The sequence below is a fragment of the Eulemur rufifrons genome, chromosome 21 (genome assembly GCF_041146395.1).
Source record: "Eulemur rufifrons isolate Redbay chromosome 21, OSU_ERuf_1, whole genome shotgun sequence".
NCBI lineage: Eukaryota > Metazoa > Chordata > Mammalia > Primates > Lemuridae > Eulemur > Eulemur rufifrons.
Window position 1 is genome coordinate 18184452 of NC_091003.1, and position 15896 is coordinate 18200347.

At 42.9% G+C, this 15896-nt stretch overlaps 1 protein-coding gene across 1 annotated transcript in view; it reads left to right on the top strand.

Moving 5' to 3' along the window:
• The window catches only part of CHEK2 (checkpoint kinase 2), a 35037-nt gene extending 32926 nt beyond the window's left edge, over positions 1 to 2111 (top strand). The window contains exons 14-15 of the mRNA XM_069497079.1: positions 761 to 841; positions 1957 to 2111. Coding sequence (XP_069353180.1) covers positions 761 to 841; positions 1957 to 2046 — 171 coding nt within the window. The 3' untranslated portion in view covers positions 2047 to 2111. The remainder of the gene's footprint in view (positions 1 to 760; positions 842 to 1956) is intronic.
• Positions 2112 to 15896: the final 13785 nt, after the last annotated feature.

Sequence of the window (15896 nt, forward strand, 5' to 3'; positions counted from 1 at the left end):
GGACTCCTGGGCCCAATTGATCCTCCTGCCTCAGCCTACTGAGTAGCTGGGACTACAGGCGTGTGCTACTGCACCCAGCTCCCAATTGCCATCTTTCTCAGGATCTGGGGTGCTGGTTCTGAAAGTCTTTTGACCACTAGGGACTGTGGTTCTCTCACCCACTGAGAGCTCTAAGGTACATGGGTTAGATTCAACCAGTGTTTTTTTTTTGAGACAGAGTCTCACTCTGTTGCCCGGGCTAGAGTGAGTAACGTGGCGTCAGTCTAGCTCACAGCAACCTCAAACTCCTGGGCTTAAGCAATCCTACTGCCTCAGCCTCCCGAGTAGCTAGGACTACAGGCATGCGCCACCATGCCCGGCTAATTTTTTTGTATATATATATTTTAGTTGTCCATATAATTTCTTTCTATTTTTAGTAGAGACGGGGTCTCACCCTTGCTCAGGCTAGTCTCGAACTCCTGACCTCGAGCGATCCACCCGCCTCGGCCTCCCAGAGTGCTAGGATTACAGGCGTGAGCCACCGCGCCCGGCCTAGATTCAACCAGTGTTGATGGAGCACTGACTGCTGATTACTCTGGGAAGGCAGAGGGGAGTAGCACACGGTCCTTTTGCTCTGGGAGCTTTGGCAAGGGGATGATCCTTGGTGGACAGACTAGATGTCTATGCCTGCTTCCTTTATTCCAGGGGTATCTTAGCCCTGTCATACTAGGACCTTTCTTTCATTCAGACACAGCCTATTTATGTTTTAATTTCTTCACAGGATGAGGATATGAAGAGAACATTTCAGAATCTGCTGTCTGAGGAAAATAAATCCTCAATTTTATCCCAGGTTCCAGCTCAGGTATTGTATTCCTTGCGATCATTAAATGTAGGCTGGGTTTAAAGAGCTGATGAGTGAGGATGATGAGTTTGAAGGTTCTCCTGAGTAGCAATTGCTGAACAATTTTTTAGCTATAATGTAGTAGATAACTTTTTTTTGAGAAAGAGTCTCACTTTCTTGCCCAGGGTAGAGTGCAGTGGCATCCTCACAGCTCACTGCAATCTCAAACTCCTGGGCTCAAGTGATCTTCCTGTCTTAGCCTCCCAAGTAGCTGGGACTACAGGCGAGCTCCACCACTTCCAGCTAATTTTTTCTATTTTTGGCAGAGATGGGGTCTCGCTCTTGCTTAGGCTGGTCTCAAACTCCTGACCTCACGGGATCCTCCTGCCTCTGCCTCCCAGAGTGCTAGGATTACAGAGCCACCGTGCCTGGTCCTGTAGTAGATACTTTGTTTTAACTTTCTCTGTTTCAGTACCCTTAGAAGACTTAAAAATGCAGGGTATGTTTAATACATTAGAGAAGCATAGCTAGGGATCATTACTCAAAAAGTTTCCTGCAGGGCAGGTTTGGAAGACTCTATTAGAGGCTCAAATTTAAATTTGTTGGAAAAATTAAAATTTGGGTGAGCGGTTGATTCCTAGATTATAATTTTATTCTTCTAGATTTCTTTTAAGTATAAGTTAATATGTGTTTACTCCTGTCCTGCTTTCTTTTGGTGAATGGTCTCTCTTCTTTTTCCCCACTGCTCCCTCTCAATTTTATAATTGGGAAAACAACTAAGGCACAAAAAAGATTGTCTTCTCACACAAGAGCAAGACTTGGGGCTCCAAGTGAAAGGTATCATAGTCCTCTTAAACTTGATTATTTAGGAGAAGATGATCAAGAGGAGGCTGGTTATGCTGCTTGTTTTCTGTAAATGTCATTTAATGGACAGAAGCCACAAGGGAGAGAAGTATCAATTAGATAAATGTGTCTGAGTTGGGGATGTAGTGGAGAGTCAGTTGTCAATGAATGGTACCATAAGTTTAACATGAAATACTCCCATATTACTAAAAGCATATTGGGAAACTTTGATAATCTTAAAGAAGCCAATGATTTTCTTTAGAACATTTCTCCATTTTCCCCCTTATTTCCAGCCTTCCACTAGTCGAAAGCGGGCCCCTGACATGGAAGCAGAGGATGCTGAGACCACAAAGCGCCGGGCTGTGTGTGCTGCTGTGTCTTGATCACTGTGGTTTGAACATGAAAGAAATCTACCTTCTTTCACTCTGTTGACGTCTTTTCTTTAAGTTTTTTTTTTTTTTTAAGTAGTATTTTAATTATGGGAATAATTGCTTTTTATACAATCATTGATGTACAATTAAAAACCAAATGGAACCTGGGCTTTGTGCATATGCTTGATAAACAGCAGTTTAGCTAAATGCCTTTTTTTTATGTTTGAAGTTGTTGTGTGCCTTTCATCTGGAGCTACACCTTGGCTGTCACCAGGCAGGTTTCTCAGGATGTCACCCTGATCTTAGCCTATGAGAGCTGAATACAAATTCCAAAGGCCCCTTTAGGAAGTTGCAGGGAAAGGGGCATAGCGAGTTTGGGGTGGAATATGTACAGACTGGCTGGCTGGCTGCCAATGTCCTTGTGGGATGGCAGGTACTTTGGTGCATAAGAACAGGCCATTTTTAAGTTCTCATCCTCACCTTCTTAAAGATACAGGTCTACAGTTCCTGAAACTTTGGGGCTAGGTAAGTTACAAAATTCAGTTTTCCAATTTTAGGAAGACGATAGGGCACATCTGTGTATTATGTATAGTACCCCAGTGGAGTCCTGTAACCAAACATGTTAATATTTCTACAGCAAATATTTAAGCAAGAGGGATAGCGAAAGATTATAAGTAGCCTCATTTCACTTCATATGAGTCTTTTCTGCCACATGAGTTACGGATGACCTGTTTTTCAGAACTGTTTGGGTCTTGGAAGTGGAGAAAAGGCATGTGGTTATGTCATGTTGACTCAGTAATGACCAGGGAGGCCCTGTGCAAAGCCTTACCCTTGTCTAGTCTTGTCCTAATGGTGTTCCTATGAGTTAGGTCCTCCAACAACCCTGGGGTTACAGGTGAGGAACCCAGGCTTAGAGGAGGAAAGTCACTTTTCCAGTGTCCCATAGCCGGTAAGGCATTGTGGCAGAGCTGGGACCCAATCTGGGTCTTTCTGACTCTATAACTAATATTCCTTGTTTCCTCAGTCACACGTGCAGTCACACTCAGGTTGACCCACACTGATAAAACTCATAAGAGACTGATCTAAATCCTGAATGTCAGTGTGTTTAATTATAGTTTGTTTTAAAAGAGGTCAGGGATTAGGATGATTCCTGAGCGAGGAATTGCCACTTGTCTGCCCATCAAGTGTGTTCAGTCCCTGCAGGCTTGCTCTAGGAACAACCCCGTGACTGGTGGAAGATGGGAACATCGTGGTGGCAAGGACCAGAAGACCACTCAACTTCATGGAAATGGAGATTTGTTTCAGGGTTACAGATGTCTGGGCCTGGGAGCCTTCAGGAGTGCAGACAGTCCTAATGGCTGGCTTCTCTTGTCTCTTTCGGACCCACTGAGTCTGCTGCTTTTGCTAGGTCACATTGTAGCTCACTGGCCATGCCATGAATTGAGCATCACAACACTGGTGATTTGGCCAGGGCAAGGTCAAGGGCACACAGCCGTTTCCCCAGGCATTTGGGGTGGCGGTTGGCAGTTTCCATTAGAAGGGTATACAGGCATTCTGAGGCTTGGCTGGCCTGATGCAGGGGGGCTAGATGGGGATTTAGGTGGTTTGTTTGTTTAAAGGAATGAGGCTGAGATTGCCAAGTTAGATGGGTTTTAGCTCATTTGAATATTTAATGTAGAGGCTGCGGTGTCCTAGGGCATTTTCCCCACTTGAGGCAGGAGTTAGCCAGCCCTTCTGTTTCCAGAGCACTTTGTATTAGCACCCTCTGATTATATCTACCTTGGTAGGCTGAATGACGGCTCCCCAAAGCTGTCCTCATTCTAATCCCCAGAACCTGTGAATATATTCCTTTACATGACAAAAGGGACTTTATAGATGTGATTAAGGATCTTGAGATGGGGAGATTATCCTGTTTTATCCCAGGAGCCCAGTGTCACCACAGTGCTCTTTTAAGAGGGACATAAAAGGAATCAGAGTTAGAGGAGGTGGTGATTTGATGACTGAGTGTCTTAGTCCGTTTTGTGTTGCTAGAACAGAACACCTGAGACTGGGTAATTTATAAAGATTTATTTCCTACAGTTCTAGAGGCTGGGAAGTCCAAGGTCGAGGGGCCCACATCTGGTGAGGGTCCTCGTGCTGTGTCATTCCATAGCAGAAGGCATCACATGGGTGACAGAGAAAGGGGGCTGAACTCAACCTTTTATTCCTAATATTAATTAGGAACCCACTCTTGTGATAATACCTTTAATGACCTCATCACCTCTTAAAGGTCCCACCTCAATACTGTTGCATTGGGGATTAAGTTTCTAACACACGAATTTCAGGGGATACTTTCAAATCATAACACTGAGCAGAGATTGGAGTGATGCACTTTGACACTGGAGGGAGAGGCAACACTCCATGGAATACTGGCAGCCAGTAGATGCTGAAAAAGGCAAGAAAATGGGTTTTCCTTTCAAAAATCTCCTGAAAAAACCAGTCCTTTACAACTTGACTTTAGCGAAGTGAAACCAGTTTCAGGCTTCTGGCCTATAAAACTAAGACTAAGTTTGTGTTGTTTTAAGCCTCCAGTTTGTGGTATTAATAATTTGGTATAGGCCGGGTGTGGTGGCTCACACCTGTAATCCTCGTATTCTAGGAGGCCGAGGCGGGAGGATCGCTCAAGGTCAGGAGTTTGAGACCAGCCTGAGCAAGAGTGAGACCCCAGTCTCTACTAAAAAAAATAGAAAGAAAGTATCTGAACAACTAAAAATATATATAGAAAAAAATTAGCCAGGCATGGTGGTGCATGCCTGTAGTCCCAGCTACTTGGGAGGCTGAGGCAGGAGGATCGCTTGAGCCCAGGAGTTTGAGGTTGCTGTGAGCTAGACTGACACCACGGCACTCTAGCCTGGGCAACAGAGTGAGACTCTGTCTCAAAATAATAATAATATTAATAATTTGGTATAACAGCCATAGGAAACTAATACACCTAGCAATGGGAGACAGCTGCTGATTTGGGGCCACCCAGTATCTACTTCCTCTCCTAACCTCACTTTAATTTTCTTTTGGAGGAATTCTTTTCCCTATCCCGTGAAGTCATTGAGGGGTAGGAAGGATGATAAAGCTAGTGTCTGCACCCTCACTATGGAAGCTGAAGGGGTCCCTAGAGGCTCCTGCTGTAGTGCTCCTCCCACTGGTCACCTAGCTAGAGGTGGGTACAGGACTTTGAAATATGAGCAAATGGAGCTGGGGTGGCTCATTAATGATGAGAACAATATTGTGCTAACCTGAGCTCTGCACTTCCTAACTTTGGCTTTGGATAAGTGACCTCATATTGCTGAGCCTTTGTTTCATGATCTATAAAATGGGTGCAGTAAGAGTACCAACCTCCCATGCTGTTTGTGAAGATTCAATGGAGGAGAGTCCATAAAGTGTCTGGCACGTGGTAAGGGATTCATCAATATTAGCATAAATGATGGGAGAGCCACATAAGTAGCCAGAGGGAGTCATAGAAAGTTCTTTAGCCAGGGCAATATGGGTAATTAGGTTACTTTTAATCAAACAGATTTGGGAAATGCCAGGCCTTGAGTGGGTGATGGGAGCAGAGGTAGGGGCATAACTGCCACTACCTTTTGTGGAGCAGCCAAGTTGCTCCATGGTGGACCCACTGCATGCCTACATGATGGTGCAGTGGATGGTTGTTTGTGCCAGCCCTGTACCCAGTGTGGTAATTGCATCCCTATTTTTCAGGGGGAAGCAGCCCTTCCCCTACTTCCCCATTTTCTCCATGTCCTTCTGGGGGGATGGCTCCAACCCCTTCCTAGAGGGGCTCCCTATAGCCAGGTGTGGCTAGTCTGGCTGTGGTGATTGGCTTAAGTAGGGACATGTGGCTCTGATGGGTCCAATGAAAGTCAACCCTGGGAATTTGGAACTATTGGGAAACAGCCCCTGCTTTCTTGGGGGCAGATCCAAGATAGGAATGACTTCTTAGGCCACTATGTGGAAAGAACTGCATGAGAATGAAATTATCACAGAAGGAAGCAAGAGGCGAGAGATTAGCGAGACTCAGGTGGTTTGAGCGCCTGGGTGCGGCTATGTCTAAAGTGAGGCACCAATCCAGGCCTTTTGAATTACGTGATCAGGGATCAGGTATGTTCCCTTTTTTGTTTTACTTGAGAGGTTTTTTTATTTGTGGTCACTTGTATATGAAAAAGACCGGTCTAATATATGGAACCACTTACAAACTCTGAGAGACTTTTGAAGATTCTTCTTTTTTCTAGCAGGGAAAACATTCTCTGCTGTTTTTCTGCCAACTTTAGGGTTTTCAGAGAGGTTTGGGGGAGAGAATGGAAAGTGAAAATGTGGGAAGAGTCCCTGCAGCCCCAGGGTTGGATGAACTCCTCCCAGCTAATTATACCACAGGGTTTGGGAGCAGAGCCCCTTTCATTAAACTTTTAAGAATCTTGGACGGATAGGGCAGGAATTACACCAGTGAACCTCAGAGAGCTTGGTGTGTGCCAGGCATTGTGCTCTGGGACTCACAGTCATTCGCTGAATAATGACATTTTGGTCAACAATTGACCCCATATAAGTCAGTGGCCCCATAAGATTATATTAAATTCCTATCTTCCAAGGATGTAGCCGTCATAATGTTGGTAGGGTAATGAATTACTCATGTGTTTGTGGTGATGCTGGTATAAACAAGCCTACTGTGCTGCTGGTACTATAAAAGTATAGCACATACAATTATATACAGTACATAATACTTGATAATAAATGACCATGTTACTGGTTTATGTATTTACTACATTATAGTTTTTATAATTTTCTTATATACCCCTACTTATTAAAAAAAAAAGCTAACTGCCAAACAGCTTCAGGCAGGTCCTTCAGGAGGTATTCTAGAAGAAGGCATTGTTACAGGAGATGACAACTCCATGAATGTTATTGCCCCTCAAGACCTTCCAGTGGATCATGATGTGGAGGTGGAAGACAGTGATATTGATGATCCTGATCCTATGTAGGCTCAGGCTAATGTGTTTGTGTCTTAACAAATTTTAAAAAGTAAAATTTTTGTTTAAATAGAAAAAAAAGCTTATAGGATAGGAATATAAAGAAAGAAAATATTTTTGTACAGCTGTACAATGTGTTTGTGTTTTAAACTAAGTATTGTTATCAAAGAATCCAAAAGTTTAAAATTTATAAGATAAAAAAGTTACAGTAAGCTATGGTTAATTTATTTTCAAAGAAAGAAAAATAATTTTTAATTTAGTGTAAGTGTTCAGGATCCTAGGCCTTCACTGTCTCTCCCCACTCACTGGCTAATGCGGCCAGAGAACTGCCAGTCCTGGAAGCTCCATTCATGGTAACTGCCCTATACTATTTTTTCTTTTATACTGTATTTTTACTGTATCTTTCCTATGTTTAGATACACAAATACTTACCATCATATTACAGTTGCCTTCAGTATTCAATACAGTAACATGCCGTTCAGGTTGTAGCCTGGGAGCAATAGGCTATACCATATAACCTAGGTGTGTAGTAGGCTATCCCATCTATTAATAGGTTTGTGTAAGTACACTCTATGGTGTTAGCATGACAACAAAATCGCCTGAGGCATTTCTCAGAACTATCCCGTGGTTAACCACTGCGTGACTATACAGGCATCTCCTAGAAAGCTCAGGTCAACTTTGTGAAGTACTACTGTCCCTCTCCCCCTTTGCACGTGTAGAAATCAAGGCCCTCTGGCTTGGTCAAGTGACCTGCTCAAGGGTTTCCCAGTTTTCGAGAGATGGAGGTGGGACGTGAAACGAGATTTTCCTTTCTCGAGAACCTGTGATTCTTAACCATTAAAACTACTTCAAGAGGTCTTGTCTTCTGCTCACCACCTGCTAAGTACTAGGCGCAGTGCTGAGGCCGATTATTTTGAGTCCTCAGGTTGTAGAGAAAACAGGTCCTGGAACACCTGACCCTAATCATGCGAGGGTTAATGGAGATGCGGAACTTGAATTGAGATTCTCCATTGAGTCGGGCTCTCCCCGGGACGTGGGCGTCCACTGTGCCGCCTACACTCGCACACGTGGTGCCCATCTCCTCGATGGGGATCTCATCGGCTTAGCGGCATCCCTTCCCCGGCACTTCTTGGGGGTAAGTCCCTCCTGGCCCGGACCCTCGCCCGCCGGGCCCCGCGTTGCGGGCCATGCAAAAGGGGCAATGTGGGGAAAGGGTCCAGGGGTCTGGCCCGGGGTGGTCCGCAGTGCGGCAGACGGCGGTGCTGAACAGGGAATGGCGAGCTCTCCAGCCAGGCCTGACGGGCGCGGCGGGGGTGGGCGCAACGCCGGGAACAGCGGCCAGCTTCAGAGGGCGAAAGGCGGGGCGCACGGGGAGGGGGCGCGGCGATTGCGCGCGTGCGTGGTGCGTGTGTGGCTCGCGGGGGCGCGCGTGCGCGCTGGGGGGGCAGTGTATATTGCCGCGGCGGCGCGCGGCACGGCGGGAACATGGCGCGCGGGTTCGGCGCGCGCGCCTAGCTGGCGGGACCGTTAGCTCGAGGCGGACGCGGCCCGGGCCCCGTGGGGATGGAGCAGTCGCCGCCGCCGGCTCCCGAGCCGACCCTAGGGCTCACTCCGGCACGGAGCCGCAGGCGGCGTGAGCCCGAGTCGCCGCCGGCGCCGGCGCCGGTGAGTGCGTGAGGGGCTCGGGCCGGGAGACTTTCTTTGTGAAACTCCGTCGGTGCGATCCGGGCCGGGCCGCGGCGGCTGAGGAGCGCCCGCCTCGCGGTCCGGGTTCGATCCCCTCTGCGAGCCGTCAGGCGGCGGGACCCGGTCCACTGCCTGCCTGCCTGCCTGAGTTTCCGCGGGAGTGTGTGTGTGTGCGTGCGCGCGCGAGGGGTGGGGGTGTGGTATACAGTCGGCGCCTAGAGCGCGAGGCGCCTCCTCATCGCCCCCGTCCCCTTAGGGCGGGCCCTGGGGACCGAGCCCACGGGAGCGGTAGACGGCATCTACGGGGAGACAGGTGTTGGCGCAGCCAGGGGAGGCTCAGGTGCTGCCAGTCCCGGGTGGGGTTTGTAAGAAGTGAGCTCTCCGTCCCCGGAAGGGAGCAAGTCTGTCCGCGGCTGACCACAGAGACATTGTAAAGGTTTGCAGTTACCTCGCCTTCGCGGTGTGTTTGGGCTGTCTGTGAGGGTGAAGGATGCTGAACGAAATGGACTTTGGAGGTGGGGCTCCCGCTGGATGGGATGGATGGCCCTGAGCTCTGGGCTCCAGAGCTGTTTTCTTTTTTGGGCCCCCAAACCAGTTAGGGCTTAGGAGCAATCCGGAGCATTTGTTAAGAATACAGGCGTCAGTCACACCCCTCCCCAAGCCCACGGACTCTGGCTGTCCAAGGCAGGAGAGCAGAGTTTGAATTTGTAACAAGCTGCGAAGCTGTTACGAGCGGGCGAGTTTGGCAAGCACTGTTTTAGAGAGTAAGCTTCCTGTGAGCAGGGACCTGCTCTGTTTATGCCTCGCCGTGTCGTGCTGGTACCAGGCATGATGCCTGGCACGTGGTAGGTGATTGGTAAATGTTTTTAGGAAGACCAAATGACTAGGGAGTGTGCAAAATAGGAGTTCTTGAGACATTTTCAGGAGCTTCTTGAGATTAATTTCGCTGTCAGATTTACTGTATAGTATGTGATTTTTCTTAGCTCCCAACTTTTGTGGCTGTTTAAAATGCCATGTTTTCAGTATGTTCTAGGCAAAAGGGAGGATATCTGTTGCTTAGTGTAAATCAGCAACTGTGTATACCCCAGCTTGGTTAAAATTCTGGAACGGAATTGTGAATAAAAAGATGCACATTTTTTTTCTCTTCATCATTTGGAAACCCTAGATGTAGAAGATTTTGTTCCTTTGAGGCAGGTGAATACATACATTTTCATTCAAAGCAAATCTTAATTACTGTTTATTCAGGAAAGTTACCAATTTGCTTAAACCTGAGCATTTGTAGTCTTTATGTGATATTTTGAAATTGAGATTTATGTTTAGTTCAGAGTCAATGCTAAAATGGAATTGTTTGAAAATTATTTTAGGTTTTCTCATTAAGTTGAATTTCATTTAGTTGGTTTCATTTTAATAGGATTTGTTCACTGGACAAAATATGCATGTATAGGAAGACAAGACTTTTGGAATTGAGATTGCACTGAAGAAGAAAAATTGAAAAATTAGGCACTTCAGTCTCTCAATGTATTTTTTAAAGTTTCGCAGATGTGTCTTTAAAAACTTAATTAAGGCTGGGCGAGGTGGCTCACACCTGTAATCCTAGCACTCAGGGAGGCTGAGGCGGGTGGATTGCTTGAGGTCAGGAGTTCGAGACCAGTCTGAGCAAGAGTGAGACCCCCCCTCCCCCCCCCAACTAAAAAAAAAAAAAAAAATATATATATATATATATATATATATATATATAGAAAATTAGCCGGGCATGGTGGTGCATGCCTGTAGTCCCAGCTACTCGGGAGTCTGAGGCAGGATCCCTCGAGCCCAGGAGTTTGAGTTTGCTGTGAGCTAGGCTGACGCCACGGCACTCACTCTAGCCTAGGCAACAGAGCGAGACACTGTCTCAAAAAAAAAAAAAAAAAAAAAACAAAAACAAAAAACAAAAGATAAATGAGATAAATTCACCTACTGTGAAATTAACCCCTTTAGTGTAGAAGGGTGCAACCATCACCATTATCTACTTTTTTTTTTTTCGTCTGAGGCAGAGTCTTGCTCTGTTGCCGTGGCTAGAGTGCAGTGGTGTAATCATAGCTCACTGCAACCTCAAACTCCTGGGCTCAAGCCATCCTCCCCACGTACCCCCAGTAGCTGGTACTACAGGTGTGCACCACCACACCGGGGTAATTTTTTCTGTTTTTAGTAGAGACAGGTCTTGCTCTTGCTCAAGCTGATCTCGAAGCCCTGAGCTCAAGTGATCCTCTCCCCTCAGCCTCCCAGAATGCTAGGATTACAAGCATGAGATACCATGCCCAGCCACCATTATTTACTTTTAAAGCATTTTCATCATCGCTCAAGAAATCCCATGCTTAGGAACAGTCACTCCTTATTGCCTTTTCCCTCAGCCCCTGGCAATAATCAGCCCACTTTCTGTTTCTATGAATGTAGCTATTTCACATAATGGAATCATACAATATGTGGTCTTTTGTGACTGACTTCTTTCATTTAGCACACTGTTTCTAAAGTTCATCCACGTTGTAGCATATATCAGTACTTCATTCCTTTTTATTTTTTTGAGACAGTCTCACCCTGTTGCCCTGCCTAGAGTGCCGTGGCATCAGCCTAGCTCACAGCAACCTCAAACTCCTGGGCTCAAGTGATTCTTCTCCCTAGGCATTCCAGAGTGCTAGGATTACAGACGTGAGCTACCGTGCCTGGCCTATACTTTGTTCCTTTTTGTTGCTGAATATAGTCTATTGAATGGATATACCACATTTTGTTTATTCATTTATCTGTTGATAGACATGCGGGGTTTTCCCCAATTTTTGGCTGTTAGGAATAGTGCTATGGATATTTGTGTACAAGTTTTAGTATGAACGTATGTTTTCATTTCTCTTGGTTATATCTGTAGGAGTAGAATGCTGGGTCACATGATAACTCTTTTTTAACCTTTTGAGGAACTGCCAAATCATTTTCTAAGGTGCTGCACAACTTTATCATCCCCACCAGCGATGGATGAAGGTTCTAGTCTTTCTACCTCCTGGCCAATATGCGTTATTGCCTAGCTTTTAAACTTTAGCCATCCTGGTAGGTGTGAAGTGGTATCTCCTTGTGGTTTTGATTTGCATTTCCCTGATGACTAATGAAGTTGGATGTGTTTTCCTGTACTTATTGGCCATTTGCGTATTGTCTTTGAATAAATGTCTATTCAGATCCTTTGTCAATTTTTTTTTGCTCATTTTTAAATTGGGTCGTTTGTCTTTATTATTGAGTTGTAGTTCTTTAAATATTCTGGATATTAAAACCTTATCAGATGTGATTTGCAATTTTTTCCCCCATTTTATAGGTTGTGTTTTCACTTTTTAAAATTTAATTTAATTTTTTTTTTTTTTTTTTGAGACAGAGTCTCGCTCTGTGATTGCAGAGCCTTGTCATTGCAGCCGTGAACTCCTAGGCTTGACTACTCCTCCTGCCTCAGCCTCCCAAGTAGCTAGGACTACAGGGGCACACTACCACATGGGCTAATTTTATTTTTTGTAGAGACAGGTCTTGCTATATTGCCCAGGCTGGTCTTGAACTCCTGGCCTTAAGCAGTCTGCCCCCCTTGCCTCTCAAAGTACTAGGATTACAGGTGTTAGCCACTGCCCTTGGGCTGATACTGTCCTTTGATGCCAAAAAAGTTTTTAATTTTGTTGAAGTTCAGTGTATCTGTTTTTTCTTTTGCTGCTCATGCTTTTTGGTGTCGTATCTAAGAATCCATTGCCAAATTCAAGGTCATGAAGATTTGCCCCTATATTTTCTTTAATAGTTTTATGCTTTTAGCCCTTATATTTAGGTCGTTGATCCATTTGGAGTTAATTTTTGTGTGTGGTGTGAGGTAGTGGTCCAAATTCTTTGTTTTGTATTTAGATATCCAGTCCTCCCAGCATTATATATTGGAAAGACTGTTCTTTCCCCAGCTGAATGGTCTTCTAACCCTTATTGAAAATCAGTTGACCACATGTGAGGTTTTATTTCTGGACTCACAATTCTGTTCTCCTTGATCTGTATGTCTTTAAGGCAGTACTACATTATATGATTACTGTAGCTTGATAATAGGTTTTCAAATTAAGTGTATGCCCTCTTTGTTCTTTTTCAAGACCATTTGGCTATTCTGGGTCTCTTATATTTCCATATGGATTTTAGTATAAACTTACCAATTTCTGCAAAAAAGGCAACCGAGATTTTTATAGTGATCTTGTTTAATCTGCTATTCCATTGATGTTTTGTAGTTTTCAGCATACAAGTCTTAGAGTTTAAAAAAATTTTTCGTAAGTATTTTATTCTATTTGATGCTATTGTACATGGAACTATTTTTAAAATTTAATTTCATATTGTTCATTGCTAGAAACACAGTTGATTTTTTGATATGTCCTTTAACTTCATCTAGTGGTTGTCCATTCTAATTTTTTGTTTTAAAATCTCCCCAAAACTAATGAAGAAGAATGGTCCTTGAAAGTTTAAGTATGAACTTTGATGCACATCTAGGTTCATATGTCTGTGTTTTGGCTCCACTACTTATAAGTTGTATGAGCTTTGACAAGTCTTAACTATTATGAATCTCAGTGTTCTCATATGTATAATCTGACAGTAGTATCCATCCCAAAGAATTGTTAAAGAGGATGTAGGTAGATATTTAGGACAATGCCTGCATGTGGTAGGGATCTGATATTTGCTGTTTACCTTCTGCTAATTAACTCCAGTTAAAAGCAAGCTAAAACCCAAAAGGAAAACAAAGCCAAAAATGACCCAAATCAAGAAAAACAAAAAACCCCAAAACCGCAGACTACAAAAAAAAAATTAAAAAAAAAAAAAGAAAACCCACAAGGAAAAAACCACGAACAAAAACCCCAAGCCTCTTCCTGTCCCTGTCACTTTTCTATAACCCAAGAAATCCCTGTGAGTGCTTGAGGAAATGTGAAAGAAGACGTCTTTCATACCGCATAATTGTGTTGTAAAAGCTTGCAAAATCTAGGCTGTTACATATTGTATTTGAGAATGTATTTTGAAGTATTACTCAAAATAATAAAAGTGTGATTCAAAGCTGTTTATTTTTACCCCACGGTTATTATTTAGTGTGCTGTTCTTTTACTTTCTCCTAAAAGTAGAAGCAGTATGTTTTCATTAAATTTGAGGGTTACAGTTATTGCCTCTTTTGAATAATTACTGTTTTTAAAAAAACTCTGTTAGCAAACCTGGTGTTTCCACTTCAACTGAGTAGCACTTTTATTTTGGTGTCTCTTTAGGAATAGGGATAGATTGTTATTTTGTAAGGGGGGAAACTAGAGACACAATATGATACAAATATAATGCTTTGAACATATTAATTGAAGGTATATTCACTGTGAATGCAAAAAAATAATTGTTTACTCTGTAATTATTTTAGCAATAAAAATTTACGTTCAAAATCACAAGTATATTTATAACCCCAAAACCCACAAATTGATAACCCACAGACATTTATGTAAGAAAATTTCCTTTTTTAAATCAAAGTTGATCTTTATTTTCAAAAACCTTTTTATTATGTATGCATTGTATAAAATTAGAAAATGTAAGACAAGCAACCCCCCAAAACTCCACAACATTACCAATATCCAGTGATTACTATTATCAATACCTTACTATATCCTTCTGGAACTTTTACTGTACATCTTTCTATTTAACAAAATTTATACATATATACACAAAAATATTAACATATAGGTATTTTACCTAAAATAAGATCAAACTGTTCAAAATATTTTTAATTTTCATATTTAAAATCAGCTTTAGGCATAATTTACATACAATAAAATTTACCAATTTTAAGTGTATAGTTCTGTGAGTTCTGACAAATATATAAAGTTGTATCATCACTACTAGTAAGCAGAAGTAATAGAAAGTTGTTCCATTTTATTACTCAGTACTACTCTATTGTGTGTGTATGTTGCAATTTATTGTCCATTCACTAGTTGATGGATATTTGGGTTGTTTTCAGTTTTTGGTGATTATGAATAGAGCTGCTGTGAACATTCATATACAAATATTTTATATGTTTCCTGTTTCTTTTTTTTTTTTGGTTGAGGGAGGTAAGTATTTAAGAGTGGGATTGCTCGTTTGTAGATGTGCTGCCAAGGTGAGCATTGGAATTGCTGATTTGTATGGTAAACATATACAGATACTGTTTTGAAATCTTTTTTTTTAAGTCAACAATCCCCCTCACTTTCCATTTAAGAGAATTTTCCTTAAATACTCAGACAATATCAAAATTTTTCGGAAGCTGTTGTGTCTATCTAAATCAGTATCTGATTCAAGACCATGCCTTAATTCATGTCCCTTAAGTATGTATCTCTTTGCTAGCATAGCCCCTTTTTTCATGAAACAAATACATTGCAGAGACCAGGACAGTTGTCCTGTAGAATGCTCTTCCTTCCGAATTTGTCTGATAGCTTCCGTGTGGTGTCATTTATCTTGTTCCTCTGTTTCCTATAAACTGTATAAAAGCTGTATAGAGACTTAATGGATTCAAGTTAAATATTTTTGGATAGATCATGTCTTTGGTGATGTCTGCTTAATCTTCCAATATAAGGCTTTATTGCTAAAAATAAAGTCTTATCAATATAAAATAAAGCTTTTGTCACAAAATTAAAATTGAAATAAAGCCTTTATCACTAAAAAAGTTTTAATTACTAAAAATCATGGCTGGGAGTGGTGTCTCATGCCTGTAATAACCAGAAATTTGGGAGGCCGAGGCAGAGGGATTGCTTGAGGCCAGGAGTTTGAGACTAGCCTGGGCAATGTAGCAAAACCGCATCTTTACAAAAAAGAAAATAAGAAAAATTATCTAGGTGTAGTGGTGTTCTCCCATAGTCCCAGCTACTTGGGAGGCTGAGGCAGGAGGAATACTAGAGGCCAAGAGTTTGAGGGTGCAGTGAGCTACGATTGAGTCACTGCACTCCAGACTGGGCGACAGACTGAGACCTGTTTTGAAAAAAAAAAAATCATTAACATTCTCTTGCTGTTGGGAAAGGGAAAGCAATAATAATGTCCTTTTATTCTTTGACTAGATACCAGTGACTAGTTCTTTTACTGGAGACCAAAAATAGTATTGAGAGAATTGAGGAGGCAGTAATATTAGGTCACTAAGTATGAAATGTCCAATTTCCTTAAGTACTAAGT